Below are 16750 nucleotides of genomic sequence, written 5' to 3' on the forward strand. Positions count from 1 at the left end.
ATCACATATTATTTTTCAAATTTTTTACAAATAGAATTTTTTTTTAATTTATTGAATTAATTTTTTCAATAAAAAAAATTTCTAAAAATTTTTAGATGTCGGCTTACTTAATTTTCATATAAAATTGACAGATGCCTGAAAATTTCCGAAGAATTAAATACTTTATAAAATTAAAAAAAAAAAATAATAATTTAATTAACAAATCCTTTATTTAAATTTAAATTTGAACAAGTCCTTGGCAGGATTTAATTAGCAAAAATATTAGTATAAAAAAAAATCTATAATTTTTTTTCTCATCGCTAGTAAGTAAAAATTAACGCACAGATTGACCTTGCAAAATCTCTCCCTAAAATATAATTTTCCCATTAAACTGTCATCATCATTAGAAGCATATTAAACAGTAAATAACAAACGATTAAATAAAATCCATGAATAAAATCTAAAATAGCGCACGCAAATAAATGTTTGTTAATAAATATCGCGTGCAATTTTAGATTTAAGAACCGCAAATAAAGTAGCATTAAATCCGTGACACGTCTCTCAAACTCTAAACAGAAAAGTATATGTAGAATATAAAAGTATGTACAACAAACTCTTATATTATAATAATCGTATTGTTAAATATATATACTCTATATTTCTATTGAGTTGCGCAAGCGTTTGTCCGACAAGAGATCCCCAGGTCTTAAAAATCCTCCCCGTCAGTAATCAATGGCACGTTGGAGCTTTTAAAGCTCGCGAGCATGTGACAGTATCGTCAGTTTAAATCCACGTACATTTATTTTTATTATTCTGCTTGATTTGCTTGACATCTCCAATCTGCTTGACCAATCGCTCTGTAAATTTATAAATAATCAACTAATTAGTAATTAATAATTGAATTATAAACATTTAATTCTGGAAATTATGGGCTTCACTTTTAATTGCAATCTGATAAGCTAGAGGGTAATTCAACTCAAGTGGGTCAAATATCGAGTACAAAAAATAAATAAAGGTTTATGCCCTTGGACCTTGATAAGAAGACTTACTAATTTAATTTATTAATAATTATTATTATGTGGCAAAAACAAAGTAAATGTTTAAGTAATTATAAGCCTACTGTCTTTGCATTGTTTATTTATTTATAAACTAAATCGATAGAAGGCTTTTATTGTTTCTTTTTAACATTTATTTAAATAAAGTTTTAAATTGAGTTATGGATAGCAGTAACGCTGAAGTTTCTACTATTTTTCATCCAAGAAGATCCAGAGCTCCGAGTATTATTTTAAATGATGAGCAAACTGGACATCCGTATGCTAGTCCTGGACATGTTGTTGTTGATACAGGTAATTGTTTATTTACTGTAAGGATTTTTTATTTATTTATTTTACATGACACTGAAGTTAGCCAGATGATACTAAAGTTAGCCGACGTTTTTTAATTATTCAATTTTTTTTTTTTTTTAATAATTAAATTAAAACAAAAAAATATTTTTAAAAAATTTCACTTACAGTTTTTCAAGTTTTTTACAAGTGACATTTTTAAAAAATTTTTTTGTAATAAATTTTTCAATAAAAAAAAATTCTAAAAATTTTTAAATGTTTGCTAACTTAATTTATGATACTTAAGTTAACCGACGCTTTTAATTTTTTGATTTTTTTTTTCATAATTAAATTAAAACAAAAATATTTTTAAAAAATTTCACTTACAGTTTTTCAAGTTTTTTACAAGTGACATTTTTAAAAAATTTTTTTGTAATAAATTTTTCAATAAAAAAAAATTCTAAAAATTTTTAAATGTCAGCTAACTTAATTTATGATACTTAAGTTAACCGACGCTTTTAATTTTTTGATTTTTTTTTTTCATAATTAAATTAAAACAAAAAAATATTTTTAAAAAATTTCACTTACAGTTTTTCAAGTTTTTTACAAGTGGTATTTTTTTATTAAAATTTTTTCAATAAAAAATTAATAAAAATTTTGAAATGTCGGCTGACTTAATTCTTATCCTTTTACAATATTTTATTACATATTTTTAAAAAACAATAATATTTTTTAACTTAAAAAATAATGCACTAAAAAAAAAAAAAAAAATAAGAAAGAAAAAAGTATTGTTAGAATACTGAAAATTTGTGTTTTAAACATCTGTTAAGATTTGAATTTTGGCCAATATAAATTAAATTAGTAATGTATTTTTTTTTAAGTTATTAAAATTTGTTTTTTGTAAATTTATAAATTGTTTATTTACTGTATTTTTTTTTTTTAAGTTATTAAATTTTTTTTTTTAATTTACATCAGCTGACATTTGACATTTAAAATAATTTTTAAAATATTCATGAAATTTTAAAATAATTTTATCATTTTTTAAAATTTATTCAAAATTCAGCTTGGTAAAAAATTTTTATGAAAATTAATTAAGCAGATTTTTAATAATTTTTTTAATTCTAGTGACAAACTATTGCAAAAAAAAAATTTTAAAAGTTAAAAATGCAGTTTTTTAAAAATAATTTTTTGGAAAAAATTTTTTGCTGAAAAATTTTTTTTTAAGATAAAATTGTCAAGTTACTGCTAACTTTAATATCGTTTTTATGAAAATTAATTTAACAATTATTTTTCATAATTTTAAGATTTTTAGACAAATAAATTATTGCAAAAAAAATTGATATTTAGAAATTAAAAAAAAATTAAAAATTCAATTTTTTTTCAATAATTTTTTGGAATAAGAATTTTTTTAACAAATAGATAATGGCAAAAAAATTGACATTTAGGAATTTTAAAAAATTAAAAATGCAATTTTTTATAAATAATTAATGACATTAAATTTAGCTGTGACAATTTTTTTATTTTTTTTTTAATTTTTTAGGTGTTGAAAATTTCTAGAATGTAAAAAATTAAATTTTCTTCCAGTTTAATATTTTTCAAGTTAAAAATTAGTCAAAATTTTATGACATCATTTAGCGGTCAATTGACGATTTATTAATTTTATTTATTAAATAAATTATTATTAAGAAATTTAATTTTTTTTAATTTTTACAAATTTTTTTTACATCTGTAAAATTTGTATTTTATAAAATTCGCTAAAAATTTTTTTAATTTTTTTAGATGCCGGATGAATATTTAATAAAAATATCAAAATATTTTTATCTAAAAAAATCAGACTATAATTTAAAAATTATTTTAATTTTTTAAAAAATAATCTCAAATTTAACTTCTTATTTTTTTTTTTTAAATATTATTCTAAAAAAAAATTCAGTTCATGACTTAAAAATTAAATCAAAATTTCATGACATTATAGTAAGCAGTAATTTGATGATTTATTAATTTTATTTAAAAAATAAAATAATGATAAAGTTAGCCGACATTTTTGATTTTTTTATTTTGCTTAATTTATTAAATTATAACTAAAAAATATTTTTAAAAAATTGCACATAGTTTTTCAATTTTTTTACAAATGAAATTTTTTTTTTAATTTTTTAAATACAAAAAATTTCTAAAAATTTTTAAATGTCAGCTAACTTTATTTTCATTAAATAAATTATTATTAAAAATTTCATTTTTAGTTGTTCAAAATTTTTACATAATTTATTTGTTTTAAAAATGATAAAATGTCTGCTTAATAAATTAAAAAAAAATTATATTTTATAAAATTCGCTAAATATTTTTTTCTAAAAAAATCAGATTTATAATTTCAAAATTATTTTTAATTAAACAATATTATCAAATTTAAATTCTTATTTTTCTAAAAAAAAAATTCTAATTTCAGGATGCGAGCAACAGGGATGCAGTGTTACGGGGGGATGCGACTCAGCATCGTCGTGCAGGTCACTGGAGACGAGCAGCGGCCTGGGAATAAGAGACCCCAGTGGAGGGAGCGCGGGTGGTGGTCAAGGGCACAATCAACCAAGTCATACTGGCTCAAATGTTAATTATCAGACGAGACGGCACTCTATTGTCAGATGCTTCGACTCTTGTTGTGCTCAATCTGCTAAGAAGGTTTGTCTTCCATTCTTTCTTTCAAGTGTAACACACTTCTTTGACATACACAAGATCTTAATTACTTCTCCCGTATGTGGCTGCATGACCCTGAGCATCTCTATCAATTTCTCGAGTCATTGCGCTGGAAACTTAATGTCTATTTAGGGTTCAAAATTTAGTTTATTTTTTTTTATAAAAAATATCAAATATTAATTTAAAAAAAAAATAATAATTCAATAACACTAAAGTTAGTCGAAATTTTTAATTTTTTTTCATTAAATTCTATAAAATTAGAACTAAAAAATATTTTTAAAAAATTGAACTTATAGATTTTAAAGTTTTTTACCAATAAATTTTTTTTTTCATTTTTTTGATAAGAAAAAAATTAATAAAAAATTTTTTTATAATTTTTTCAATCAGAAAAAAATTAATAAAAATTTATTTTCATTTTTTTTTAATAAAAAAAAAATAATTAAAAAAAATTGCACTTATAGATTTTTAAGATTTTTACCAATAAAAATTTTTTTTATAATTTTTTCTATAAGAAAAAAATTAATAAAAATTTTTTTTATAATTTTTTCAATCAGAAAAAAATTAATAAAAATTTTTTTTCATTTTTTTATAATATTTTTAATAAAAAAAAATAATATTAAAAAATTGCACTAATAGATTTTTAATTTTTTTACAAATAAAAATTTTTTCTATAATTTTTTCAATAAGAAAAAAATTAATTAAAATTTTTAAAAATCGGCTAACTTAATTTTATAATTTAAAATTAGTGTAAAATAAAATTAAAAAATTAATTATTAATTAATTTTAATAATAAAAAAATAGAAGGCGCTAATTGAAGTTAAATTGATATATTTTTATTTAAATTACAAAGAACTTATTGTTCCTTAACTTCACGCAATCTTCTGACTGCTGATCTGACAGAAGCAGCTGCGGTTGTTGAGTAGACCCAAGCACCTCCAGCTACGGTTCTCTTGCACCTTTTGCAGGACCAGATACCGACTACACTGCGTTTCATGGCATCCTGTCATTCAATAAATCAATAAATTAATTAATTTCAATCATTTAATAATTAAAAAAAAATATTAAAATTAAATCAGCTAACATTTATAATTTTTTAAATTGCAAAAAATTAATCAAAAAAAAATTGACAGGTATAAAATTAAAAAAATTCTAAATGTAATTTTTTTTTTCATAATTTTTATAAGAATTTAAATGTCTGCTAATTTTAATATTAAAAATTAAATCAGCTGACATCTAAAAATTTTTTTATTAAAAAAAATTGACATTTAAAAAATTTTTAAAATTCTAAGTACAATTTATTGTTTTAATTTTCATAAAAATTTAAATGTCTGCAAATTTTAGAATCATAAAAATTTAATTAGCTGAAATTTAAAAATTTTATTATTGAAAAAATTTTAATTGCAATTTTTTTTGGTAATTTTTTAATTTTTTTTTAACAAAAAAATTTGCTCCGAAAAATAATTAAAAAAAATTGCACTTTTAATTTTTTTAAATTTCTAAATGTCAATTTTTTTTAGCATAATTTATTTATTAAAAAAATTATTTAAATGCTAAATTAATTTTCATATTTTTTATAAAAATTTTTAAGTTTGCTAATTTAAGTTAAAAAAAATTTTTTTTTTTTACCTTGCCGCAGAATGTGCAAGTGTATTTACTGTGCTGGGTGATTTCCATTTTTTTCACCATCTTCCTGAGGGAAGCACCATAACGGGTCCCATATTTCCCGGTGATTCCAACCTTCTTGGTACGCTTAGCCTGAAAAAATTATTTTTTTCATAAATAAAAATTTTTTTTTTAAATATTGATTTAAAATTATTGAGAATTTTTTGTTTTTTTTAATATAAATTGTCAAGTTTGTTAAAGCACGAGGAAACATAACCTTAAATTAATAAAATTAAAAACGTGGTATTAAAAAATTACAAAGAGAGTTTTTGAGAGAAATTAATTGAAAAATAATTATCCAAGGTGTTAAATATGAAATTTTTGCAATTATTATTATTAATAAAAGTTATTAATTGTCAAAATTCTTACCATTTTTAATTAAATTTATTGGCTTCGTCCGACAATCGTCAAAAACAGAAGGAAAAAGAGCTTGAGGTTGTAAAAGTGGGAGTAGCTGAAATTTAACAGCTGGCGATAGATGGCGCAGAGTGAAAATTTTTTAAAATTAGTTTCTGCTTTGCCGACGTTTATTTGAAAGCTTGTCATTGAAGTGGACAGTAAAGAATTTAACGAATAAATAAATTATTATTTTGTTTATGTAAATAAATTTTGTTACAGATTTATTTTGGAGTCTGTGTGACAGTTTGTGTGACAGCCAGCTGGGTTGGAGCGACTCACTGTATAAAATACTTATACTTTCATAAACCTGACATAATAACGAACCACATTGAATCTGACAATGTCACCAGTGAATTATACCATCAACCTGTAAGTATTAACAGCAATTGGGTATTTGCATGATTTTCCAATCCATTAAATAGTTATGTCTTATTATTTTTAAAAATTTTTTAAAATTTTTGAAAAAAAAATTTTTTTTTTTTATTTATAAACATTTAAACTATTTAACAATAAAAAAATTGTTAAATTTTAAACGAATAGGTAGCTCCCTCTTGCGTATGTGACGTCATTGTGCATATTCCATTCAAATTTGTTGGCGCCAATCCACTCACAGAATCCCATAATAAAATTGAGATGAAATGTATGTGAAACCAATTTATTCGTAATGTGATTGGTTGAAAATATTTATTCTCATTCTGATTGGTTGAAAGTGAATATAATATACATAAACTACACATAAATATATCATGACCATAAATATGAGGCGCGCGCTTGCGCGCGCAAATTTGAATTCTAGTGTTTTTATAAAAACGCCTGATCAGCTGTTGTGATTGTTATTAAAAAAAACAACTGTTTAAATTATTTCAAAGCAAAAACATAAACTTTATAACTTTTTAATATGTCATTAAAAAACAGTGGTTTATACTCACAGGTTAGCTTTTGCGCCTTGCATTTCTGCAGATACAAAATTGAAGTTAGTAGCTAAGTAAGATGCGACCATAAAAGCATCAACACGAGGTAGATTATCGGATCGAGCTTCACTGAAACCAGGATCGACTTTTCTTTGAGGCATTTTTATTTCTTTTTAATTATTTATTGTCAGTTACTATCACCCCGTTCACATGTACCACTAGTACCACTCAGCATTTATGGTAATATAGAGTATAATCATAATATCTATGCTAATTATTCTTTTTAAGGAAAAATATTTATGCTACTTTCAGTAAATTTTAGTCTTAATGATAAAATATAACTAAACTCACTATAAATAAAAACCAACTTGAAACTTTTTTCAATAATTTATCATTCGTCGTTTATCATGCATTCAAATAACGCGCCAATAATATGCACAATGACGTCAGACCAATCACATCACGTTTTACATCACGTGATTTTTACATCATATTTGACCACTTTTATTTATTTATTTATTTAAAAATTATTTGTAAAAATTAAATTTTTTTCTTACGTAGGTATTTTATGTGTATCAAAGAATTTATTAACTGAACTTTATTTGCAAAATCATTTTCATGCAAATACCCAATTATAATTTAATTTAATAATAATAAAATGAGCAGACATCTGATGAAAATTAATTAGCTGACATCTGAAAATTTTTATGATTGTTTTTATTGAAAAAATTATTAGAAAAAAATTTGACATATAGATTTAATGACATAAAGTTACCTTGTTTGATCATTTTTTTAATTTATTCAAAAAAAAAATTTTATGAAAATTAAAGTAGCAGATATTTAATAATTTTTAGAATTTTTTTAAGAAATAAATTAGTGCAAAAAAAATTGACTTGCAAAAATTGTAAAAAATAAAAAATGCAATTTTTTAAAAATAAATTTTTGGAACAAATTTTTTTGTTAAATAAAATTAGAAAATTGTAATGTAACTGCTAACTTTAATGGCGTAAAAATTTTTCCAAAAAATAATTTTAAAAAAAATATGAAATTTAGCTGACACTTGACAGTTTTTTAATTCTTTTTGACATCAAATTTGTTCCAAAAAATTATTTTTAAAAAATTGCACTATTAATTTTTTTTTAATTTCTACATTTCCATTTTTTTGAATAATTTTTTTTTGTCATAATTTATTTGTTTCAAAAATTTTAAAAATCATGAAATATCATCAAATACCGGTTAAATTAATTTTCATTAAAAAAAATTACATTTTTAATTTTTTTTTAATTTCTTTATGTAAATTATTTTTTTTTGTCACAATTTGTTTGTTAAAAAATTCTTAAAAATAAGTAATAAATAATAAATAGTTTTATTTGCACGACTTTCGTCTCTTACAAAGTTTTTACATATTTTGTATCTGTATATTAATTATATATATTATTTCTCTTTCCATTTAATCTTTCTATTTTTATTTTCTTTTCTTTTTTTCTCTTGTTTGCACGTCGTTGTTCTGGTGACCCTCCTGCCCCAAACTCCGCAATCCCGTTTCTTCCTTTAGGATCTCTTCAATTTTTCTGAAGACCGTGCATGCTCTCACGTCTTCTTCCCTTTAGTACTTCTATTAGTCTTTCTTCTACCTTTTCATTTTATAAATCTTTCCATTCATTTAAGAAACTCTTTCCTTCTTCTCCTACTTTTTCATATATTTCTTCACATTTCATTATATGTATAAGGGTTTCTTCTTCCCCCTCACATACTCTGCATCTCCAATCCTTATATCCTTTCTTTCCCCCTCTTCCTATGTTCCCACATCGTACCCTCGCCCATGTTCCTTGTCTTCTCCACTTATTTCATCTTTTCTCCAATAGTAGTTTTTATCTTTGTTTATTTTTATTTTCTTGTATAATTTACAATATGATGATTTCTCTATTGCCTCTTGGTCTTCTTTTTTTGCTTCTTCTTTTATCCTCATTATCCCTTCATCCAGCTTTGTTTCTATTTCTTCTATTTCTTGCTCTTTATATATCATCCTGACTACTTCCTCACAGCCCATTTTTGTTAGTACTAGAATTTGAATTTGCGCGCGCAAGCGCGCGCCTGACTGTAGCATTTGCATATATTTTCATGCTTATGATCTATTCGACCAATCACGTTACGAATAGTTTGATGCCACATACATTTCATCTCAATTTTATATTAGGATTTTTAACTTCCCGCTAAGAAAATTGAAAATTTTCAAAAATCGGGAAGTTATTGGTTTTACCCCGTTTTTCGAAAATCGAGTTTTCATCAGATCTCGACGTTTTGAGGTCCTAGGAAGCTTTCCTGACTATTCCCGCGAGGGTGTCACTATGTCTGTATGTATGTGTGTGTGTGTGTAAGTATGTAAACCTCTTATAACTTTTGAACGGTTGAACCGATTTCATCGCGGTTGGTGCCATTCGAAAGGGCTTCGCCAAACTTAGATTTCCTGTTAATTTGAACCGATTCGGACCGATAGATTTTGAGAAATTTGGAGAAATCTAAAAAAAAGTAGGAAAAAAAATTTTTTCTGAAGTGGTTTTTTTGGGATAACTTTTAAACGGTCAAACCGATCGATTCCAAAACTAATCTGCTCTCAACCTTGAAAAACCACGTCGATCGCCGCCAATCCGGTCAAAATCAGTTGATTCGTTCGAGAGATATCGTGAACGAAAGAAAACCGAAAAAAGTGTTTTTTCAGAGTTACTCCGAAATTTCTAGTTTGACCAATTGAAACTTAGAAATTATTTATAAGGCTTAAAAAACTACGTAGAATGCCGCCAACCGCGTAAAAATCGGTTCATTCATTCAAAAGTTATTGCGGTATGAACATTCAAAAATAGCCTTCTATGAAACTTCTATCAGACTTTTGAGCTCAAAGAGCTCAAAAGCATAGAAAAGGTATCTTTTTGAGCTCGGAGAGCTTAAAACAACACACAGATTGTACTTTTGAGCTCGAAGAGCTCAAAAAAGCGGCCAGGTATTAACGGAATTAGCGGGAAGTTGCAGGGATGGCCTTTAGGGTCAACCGTTTTCCTAATTTTTTTTACTTCTTTACCCCATTTTGTTGCTCTTCCGTTGTAACGTCCACGTTTTCAAAATATAATTATCTAATTAGTCCCCGGCTCGAAATTTGCTCGCCGGAGTCCAGGGTCATAAACGGGGATCACATTATCGATAACAAAATATAAACAAAACACTTCATTTTAAATAAATCAAAGAAAAAGGAAACCTCTTTATTGGCCTGATCATGTTAATAAACGATATAAACAATATAAGCAAATTAAACAATATAAACAATACATTAGAACACTCTTTTCACACATATTCGCGGTTCAAACTAAAAAAAAAAACGCGGTCTACAAAATACTAACTAGTTTCCCAGTAACACCCCCTCCCCCCCTCAGGGCGACTAGCCGTCATCCCTAGGGGGTCCTAAACTCTACCCTGAGAGCAAGTGGAGAGTATCCTCCTCGGTCCCACCTACACGGCTTATGATCACCTACCGTACCTCAGCTGAAGGCTTCGGCACGGGGAGTAGCACTTTCATCCGGTCGGTTCACGATACTTACCTGGGCCTTGGTCAGACTCCCGGTAGAGTATCATCCTCTAGAATTAATTGATGAAGAGTATTCGTCCGAATAATTCTCCCGAGAAAGAATTGCCTTTTTGTGCCAAAATTTTGGACTTTATCATATTTAAAATTTTTACTTAAAGCGAACGAAATTGGAAATTTATCGCCATCTGTCCGGCGTCATCGAACGAGCATTTAAAAATAATTATTTATTATTTTAATCGTAATTTCCTTCATTTTCTATCCATTCGTCTCGCCAAATTCTAAGTTTTTATTTTCGAAACTCAATTCTTTATTATTTTAATCGTAATTTCCTTCATTTTCTATCCATTCGTCTCGCCAAATTCTAAGTTTTTATTTTCGAAACTCAATTCTTTATTATTTTAATCGTAATTTCCTTCATTTTCTATCCATTCGTCTCGCCAAATTCTAAGTTTTTATTTTCGAAACTCAATTCTTTATTATTTTAATCGTAATTTCCTTCATTTTCTATCCATTCGTCTCGCCAAATTCTAAGTTTTTATTTTCGAAACTCAATTCTTTATTATTTTAATCGTAATTTCCTTCATTTTATATCCATTCGTTTCGTCAAATTTACAATTTTTTATTATTTTAATCGCAATTTCTTTCATTATATATCCATTCGTTGATTTTCCATACTAAATTGTCCTCGGGACTTATAAAATCTTCGCTTACCTAAATTATTTCTTACAAAATAATAATCGTCATTTCTTTCATTTTATATCCATTCGCCGCTTTCCCATACTAAATCTTGTTCGGAACTTAGAATAATTTTCCCAGTCTTTTAATTTCTTTTACAATTAATTTCTTTTGCTCGATTAATTCGCTCGGCTTCATAATAATTTCTCACACGCTTAATTTCTTAATTTAATCATACCTTCGGTAACAATAATATAATATTATTAACTAAATAAATACAATAATTAAATAATAATCGCCGCACTAATAACAATAATTGTTTCTATTAATTTTTAAGTAATTAATAAAAATAAACTAAAATACTCAAATACAAAAAGTAAAATCTAAGTCATACCGTTTAGTATACCTCTCATTTCTTCTTTCATCACTATCCCTGGGCATCTTTCCCTGTCCATTTTGATCACGTCCTTAAATATCGTACTGCTCTCTCTTTTAGTGTTATTTCTATATCCTCTACTCCCATTTCTTCCCTCCATATGTACCCTGGTGTGTCCCTACTCACTCCTAAAGCCATCTTGCACAACCTTCTATGCACCTTCCTAATCCTCCGATTTTTCCCACCCCCACACTTCTACTCCATACATAGCTACAGATTTCGCCACCGTGTTCATCAGATACATCCTCTCCCTTATGCTGTTCCTTTTGCTTCTCTTTATTATGCCCCATACCGCGTTCGTTACTTTTTGTGCTTTTCTTAAAAATAAGTAATATTTATAGCAAGTAATTTTTTGTATAATTGAAATTAATTAATTTTGAATAAAAAAATTTCAGATCGTTCTTCCCTACAACGCGCCTTTCTTCACCACCTGGTTCTGTACAAACTGGACCGTGCTTTACTTCCCAGTGTACTTCATCTGCCAGATAGCAAGGTCTAAATGTACGAACCCGACGGAGATAATCGCAGAAAGTTTGCGCGGGTTTCGCGACAAGGGACTCACGGGCGGCCGATTTCTGACCCGGTGCAGTTTCTTCTGCGGGCTCTGGGTCGCGACTAATTACATGTACATCCACGCATTACGCATTCTTCTTGCCACTGATGTAATGGCCTTGTTTGCTACCAACGTCTCCTGTGTTTATCTTCTTTCTTGGGTTATTTTACACGAGCAATTTGTCGGAGTCCGGGTAAATTTTTTCATTTTTTTTTTAAATAATTAAAATAAGTTTTTAAAAATTACATCAATAATTTTTTAAAATTTCTGCAGATGGAATTTTTTATAAAAATTATTTAAAAAAAAAAAATAATAAAAATCTTTCAATTAATTTTAAAATATTTTTTTTATTAATTAAAAACAATTTTTTTTATTAATAAAAAATTACTTTTTTATTAATTACAATTATTTTTTTATTAATTACAATTTTTTTTTATTAATTAAAAATTATTTATTCATTAATTAAAAATTATTTTTTAATTAATCAAAAACAATTTTTTTATTTAATAAAAATAAATAATTTTTTTATTAATTGAAATTTATTTTTTAATTAATTAAAAATTAAAACTTTACTCTTTTTATTTTTAGATCGTCGCTGTAATATTATGCGATACAGGTATTGCGTTACTAGCATACATGGACGGTATCACCGGAAGCCCAACCCTCGGGGGTGTTGTTTTAGCAGCTTCTGCCGCCGCTGGCTCTGCAGTTTACAAGGTTTCTCTTCGAGTTTATTTTTCTTCCTTCTATAAGAAACAATTTTGATTTTTAAGGTTTTTAAGGGTTTATATGAAACAATTTTTATTCTTTAGGTTTTATTTAAAAAAGTAATCGGTGAAACGACATTTGGACAAGTTTCAATATTTTTCACACTGATTGGACTTTGCAATGCGGCGTTACTATGGCCGATTTGTCTAGCTCTTTATTTCTCGGGGGTTGAAAGTGTTCATTGGGCACGCTTACCCTGGGCAGCTTTACTTTCTGCTAGTATACTTCATTTAGGTAATGTATTAAATCATAAATTATATAATACTGAATATTATAAATAGATGTTTAACAATTTTTTTTTTTTTATTAATTAAATTACAATTAAAAAATTAAAAAGAAATTTTTTTTTTATTTTTTTGGCAATAAATATTTCAATCCAAAAAATTGTTAGATGTCTGCTAACTTCATTTTCATAAAATTGAAGAGAGAATTAAAAAAAAATTAAAATTAAAAAAAAAAAAATTTTCAATTTTTTTAAATGTATAATTTATTTCTTTTTAAATAAATTTTTTATTACAAAAAAAAATTATAAAAATTGTCAGATATCTGTTAACTTCATTTTCATAAAATACAAAAAAAAATTTTTTTTTAATTAAAGAAGAAGAATTTTGAGAAATTAATTAAATTATTCAATTATTAAAAATGAAAATTTTTATAATTTCGATCTTTTCTTCAGCAAAAAAATATATTTTCAATAATAATCATAAAAATAAATTTTTCCGAATATTGGTTTTAATTCAATTATTTTTCTTTTAATCTATATTATTAATTTAAGAGAATAAGAAAAATTTTGTGTCCAGGATAGTCATATGATAAAATCGGTTTTTTAGTTAAATTTGGAGTCATTGCGAAGGTCTAGATTTAAATTTGTGCCTTTAGAATATTTTATATCATTCTCACTGATACGAAAATGCTCTATCTCTATAGCTACATAATTAAGAAATGACCTTGTATCTTGTGAACTCTTGACATTTTTAAAGATATAAGCTCACCCCGACATTACACTCATCAAGACCTTTCATTTGAGTACCCACATCAAATTTTCATATATTTCATATAATTATTTATATTATATATGTGTATATATGAAAAATATGTCAAAAACGCATGTGGGTACTCAAATGAAAGCTCTTGATGTGTGTAACGTCAGCATGAGCTTATATATTTAAAAATGTCAATAATTGAGAAATTACCTTGTATTTTGTGAAATATTGACATTTTTAAAGATATAAGCTCATCCCGACATTACACTCATCGAGACCTTTCATTTGAGTACCCACATCAAATTTTCATATACTTCATATATTTATTTATATTATATATATATATATATATATATATATATATATATATATATATATATATATATATATATATATATATGTATATATGAAAAATATGTTAAAAATGCATGTGGGTACTTAAATGAAAGCTCTTGATAAGTGTAACGTCAAGATGAGCTTATATCTTTAAAAATGTCAATAATTGAGAAATGACCTTGTATCTTGTGGAATGTTGACATTTTTAAAGATATAAGCTCATCCCGACATTACACTCATCGAGATCTTTCATTTGAGTACCCATATCAAATTTTCATATATTTCATATAATTATTTATATTATATATATTTATATATGAAAAATATATCAAAAATGCATGTGGGTACTCAAATGAAAGCTCTTGATAAGTGTAACATCAAGATGAGCTTACATCTTTAAAAATGTCAATAATTAAGAAATGACCTTGTATCTTGTGAACTATAGACATTTTTAAGGATATAAGCTCACCTTGACATATTTATCAAGACTTTTCATTTGAGTACCCACATCAATTTTTCATATATTTATATATATTATATACATGTATATATGAAAAATATATCAAAAATGCATGTGGGTACTCAAATGAAAGCTCTTGATAAGGTTAACGTCAAGATGAGCTTATATCTTTAAAAATGTCAATAATTGAGAAATGACCTTGTATCTTGTGAAATATTGACATTTTTAAAGATATAAGCTCATCCCGACATTACACTCATCGAGACCTTTCATTTAAGTACCCACATCAATTTTTCATATATTTATATATTTATATATATTATGTATATGTATATATGAAAAATATATCAAAAATGCATGTGGGTACTCAAATGAAAGCTCTTGATAAGTGTAACGTCAAGATGAGCTTATATCTTTAAAAGCATCAATAGTTAAAAAAGTACAGTGCAATTCAACAAAAGTTATTCAATAAAGCAAAATTGTATTTATTTATAGTTCACTACAGCAGTCACGTAGTGACTGCAACGTTGTTAGTAATTAAAAAAAAAAAAATAATAAATTTATTGTTACAGTTGCTAACATGCTGGCTAATTATAGCATCGCGTTAACATATGATTTATTCATCACCCTGGGATTAATAACTGCAGTTCCAGTGTCTGCAGGTAATTACTTAACTAAAAAAAAAATTTTTTTCCACAAATAAATAAATAATTAAATAATAAAATTATTAAATATTTAAAAAATTAAATTTAATTCCAGCATTGGATGTTGTGCTCTACGGAGCGCACTTTGTAGGTATGAAACTTGCGGGAATGATATTGATATCAGTTGGATTTTTCCTGGTGATGTTCCCGGACAATTGGCCGGACTACATAACGCGGCTGCTACGGTATGTAATTTAAAAATATTACGCAACTATTTTTGTGGTATGCAGGTTTAGTTTTATTTTTTTACACTCTGATTTATCTTTTTTAGCTTTTTAGTATATATAGAATTTAATTTTAAAAATCTCCATAAGTGTGCATACATATAAAAAAAAAATTAATAATTAATCAAAAAAATATTTGTATGTGTACACACTCGTAAAAAATCTGCAAGAATCTAAACATATATTTTTATTAATAATTTGGTTTGCACAAATAGAAGCAACGCGTAGAAATAACTAAAACTCACTTTGCTTGACAATATTTTGCCTCTACACTTTTTTTCTTATTTCTTCTCTATTTATTTCTTCTTTTATTATTACTTATTAATTATTTATAAATAAACAATTTATTATTTAACACACTGACAAACCACAGGCATAAATATGCACTGCTGCTTAAATTGGAGTACAGTTAAATTTCGAAATCGTTGCACAAGTATTCGAATCTAAATTAACTTAATTAAAATCTACTCTTGTATTATATCTTAAAAAAAAATAATGATAATAATTAAATATGAATGAAATAGTTAGATAAAATATTTTGAATAAACGTAAAAAAACCGCTTCGAAATCAGGATCCATATGTTACAGAAACGTAGTCACCATGAGTCACAGTGCAAGGTAAGAAAATTCATCATATATCCTCTTTACTGGTGATACTAATCGTTTGACCTGGTATCTCTTTTATTACTCATTAGATTTAATTTTTTTTTTGTAATAAATTTATTGAATTAAATAATTTTTTTTATTAATTATTTGAATAATTTCTAATTAATTAATTAAAACTAGCAGGCTTGCAGTCACTACGTGACTGCTAGTTGTGAACTATAAATAAATGAAATTTTGCTTCATTAAGTAATAATTCTTGGTACATTGCACTGTACTTTATTAAATATTGACGGTTTTGAAGATATAAGCTCATCTTGACGTTACACTCATCAACAGCTTTCATTTGAGTACCCACATGCATTTTTGATATATTTTTCATATAAACATATATATAATATATATAAATATATGAAATATATGAAAAATTGATGTGGGTACTCAAATGAAAGGTCTCGATGAGTGTAATGTCG

At 25.5% G+C, this 16750-nt stretch overlaps 2 protein-coding genes across 2 annotated transcripts; one reads left to right on the plus strand and one right to left on the minus strand.

The window, feature by feature from the left end:
- Nucleotides 1–715: 715 nt before the first annotated feature.
- LOC123270576 (putative thiamine transporter SLC35F3) lies at nt 716–16292 on the plus strand (the record flags this gene model as incomplete). Its single annotated transcript, XM_044736700.1, is given in 9 exon segments — nt 716–1325; nt 3742–3971; nt 6267–6416; nt 12042–12392; nt 12788–12916; nt 13012–13201; nt 15319–15408; nt 15506–15635; nt 16263–16292. Coding segments are annotated over 9 exon segments (1430 nt in total), but the record flags the coding sequence as incomplete, so codon positions are not given.
- On the minus strand, nt 4798–6149 carry LOC123270577 (60S ribosomal protein L37a). The gene is made up of 3 exons (XM_044736701.1): nt 6018–6149; nt 5613–5741; nt 4798–4986 (listed from the first exon to the last, which is right to left on the minus strand). The coding sequence occupies exons 1-3, from the start codon at nt 6018–6020 to the stop codon at nt 4840–4842; spliced, it is 279 nt and encodes a 92-aa protein (XP_044592636.1). The 5' UTR covers nt 6021–6149; the 3' UTR covers nt 4798–4839.
- Nucleotides 16293–16750: the final 458 nt, after the last annotated feature.

Source organism: Cotesia glomerata, linkage group LG8 (genome assembly GCF_020080835.1).
Source record: "Cotesia glomerata isolate CgM1 linkage group LG8, MPM_Cglom_v2.3, whole genome shotgun sequence".
NCBI classification, from domain to species: Eukaryota; Metazoa; Arthropoda; class Insecta; order Hymenoptera; family Braconidae; genus Cotesia; species Cotesia glomerata.